The following is a 2,232-nucleotide window of genomic DNA, read 5'->3' as shown; positions in this document are numbered from 1 at the left end:
CCTTTTTTAACCGTGAGTTAAAATTAAAGTAAAAAATGAAGTCGCAAAAAATAATTCTGTTCTTATATCTTGCAAAGTACAGATCAGGGTACAGTTAAGGCTATATTACAGAGTAAACGACAACACTTTAACCCAAACGGATTGACTTTTTGGGCTAGTTGTATATTAGGAAAAGAAAAGTACTTGGCAATTTAAAATAAGTTCATGGTAAAAGCAGACATTTGTGCCAAAGCACAAGATTAAACACAGACGTTAAAAAAAAAAAAACTAATAAAAGTTTGTTAGTATTCACCCTGCACTAATTTTTTAACAAAACTTTATTAAAAAGTGAATTCAACGTGCTATATAATGTTACTAAATAAAAAGTTACCCCTGTAACATTAATTGTAATATGCAAATCAGGTTTTAATTTTATTTTTATTGTTTTTATTATAGAAAACCATATTATCTAGCTACTAACGCTAACCAAAACCAACATAAAGCCTAATTTTTTAACGTTCTTGTTAAATGACGTCTATAATAGGAATATAAATTTAAAAATACAATTTAAAAAAACTAAAAAATGCTTTATACTTTACATTTTGGTGCCATATTAACTATTTTTAGTATCATCTCTTCTTTTTTTGGTTGCAACAAAATTAATTTTTAAAAATTTCGCCTAAATTCCGGGAAAAGACAAATTTGGTAACTATTAACTAAAGAAACGTGATTTCAATAAAAATCAAAAAAGGGGTATAAAAGAGTATATAAGCACGGGACTCCCGCTAGTCTCTGTTTTAAACTGTTCTCCTCTTTTGCTCTTTTTTTTTTTAGGAATTTAACGATATGGCGGACGATGAAGTTCAAGCTCTAGTTGTGGACAATGGATCTGGTATGTGCAAGGCTGGCTTTGCCGGTGATGACGCTCCGCGCGCTGTGTTTCCCTCGATTGTTGGTAGACCTCGGCACACGGGCGTAATGGTGGGTATGGGACAAAAGGATTCCTACGTTGGTGATGAAGCTCAGTCTAAAAGGGGTATTTTAACTCTCAAATATCCCATCGAGCACGGCATTGTAACGAATTGGGACGATATGGAGAAAATTTGGCATCACACCTTTTATAACGAATTGCGAGTTGCCCCCGAGGAACACCCCGTTCTTTTGACGGAGGCTCCCCTCAATCCTAAAGCTAACAGAGAGAAAATGACTCAAATTATGTTCGAGACTTTCAACACCCCCGCCATGTACGTGGCCATTCAAGCCGTCTTGTCTCTTTATGCTTCAGGGCGAACTACTGGTATTGTTCTGGACTCTGGCGATGGTGTTACGCATACCGTCCCAATTTACGAGGGTTACTCCCTTCCTCATGCTATTCTTCGATTGGACTTAGCCGGCCGCGATTTGACTGACTACCTTATGAAGATCCTGACGGAAAGAGGATACTCTTTTACCACCACTGCAGAACGCGAAATAGTCCGTGACATTAAGGAAAAATTATGCTACGTTGCTCTCGATTTTGATAACGAGATGTCAACGGCTTCTCAAACCTCGTCTTTGGAGAAAAATTACGAATTACCAGACGGACAAGTTATTACCATTGGAAGCGAACGTTTCCGATGCGCAGAAGCCTTGTTCCAGCCTTCGTTCTTGGGAATGGAATCGCAAGGAGTTCATGAGACCACCTATAATTCAATAATGAAATGTGACGTTGATATTAGAAAGGATTTATATAGTAACACCGTGTTGTCTGGAGGCACTACTATGTACCCGGGCATTTCTGATCGTATGCAGAAGGAGCTTACAAGTTTAGCACCTTCTTCAATGAAGATCAAAGTTATTGCCCCCCCCGAGCGTAAATACTCTGTGTGGATCGGTGGCTCTATTTTAGCCTCTCTCTCCACCTTCCAGCAAATGTGGATTTCTAAGGACGAGTACGACGAATCTGGACCTTCTATCGTCCACAGAAAGTGCTTCTAAGCGTAGTATTTGATTTTGTGGTCTGCTTTTATTAGTGGCGGTACTAATAAAATATAAATTATTGAAATTGTAAGCATTCTTTCTTTTTTGTTCTTGATCCTAGCCTTTACCCTTAAGATTTATTTCCAAAAAGTTACTTTAAAGTTCTTTACTTTATTGCAACTGCGACTGTTTATTTATGCAATTGCTGAACTCTTCTAAGCCTCAGGTTTTCAAGCTTTTCGTAGGGGGGTTTTAGTGGATGTCGGGTGTTAGAAATATTAGTTCGGGCTAAGA

The 2,232-nt window shown here is 37.7% G+C and overlaps 1 protein-coding gene across 1 annotated transcript; it reads left to right on the top strand.

Moving 5' to 3' along the window:
- Positions 1–779: 779 nt before the first annotated feature.
- LOC135145229 (actin-3-like) lies at positions 780–2,029 on the top strand. Its single transcript, XM_064077342.1, has one exon. The coding sequence runs from the start codon at positions 826–828 to the stop codon at positions 1,954–1,956; it is 1,131 nt and encodes a 376-aa protein (XP_063933412.1). The 5' UTR covers positions 780–825; the 3' UTR covers positions 1,957–2,029.
- The last annotated feature ends 203 nt before the right edge of the window (positions 2,030–2,232 follow it).

The sequence above is a fragment of the Zophobas morio genome, unplaced genomic scaffold, assembly GCF_036711695.1.
Source record: "Zophobas morio isolate AGI-343-1 ecotype UQ-CSIRO unplaced genomic scaffold, CSIRO_AGI_Zmor_V1 ptg000133l, whole genome shotgun sequence".
Taxonomy (NCBI): domain Eukaryota; kingdom Metazoa; phylum Arthropoda; class Insecta; order Coleoptera; family Tenebrionidae; genus Zophobas; species Zophobas morio.
Note: the sequence above shows the minus strand (reverse complement) of the source record. Positions and strands in the feature narration are given on the sequence as shown.

What these genes read in the sequence shown, in the direction of transcription:
- LOC135145229 (XM_064077342.1), top strand. Translation starts at nt 826, where the DNA reads ATGGCGGACGATGAAGTTCAAGCTCTAGTTGTGGACAATGGATCTGGT.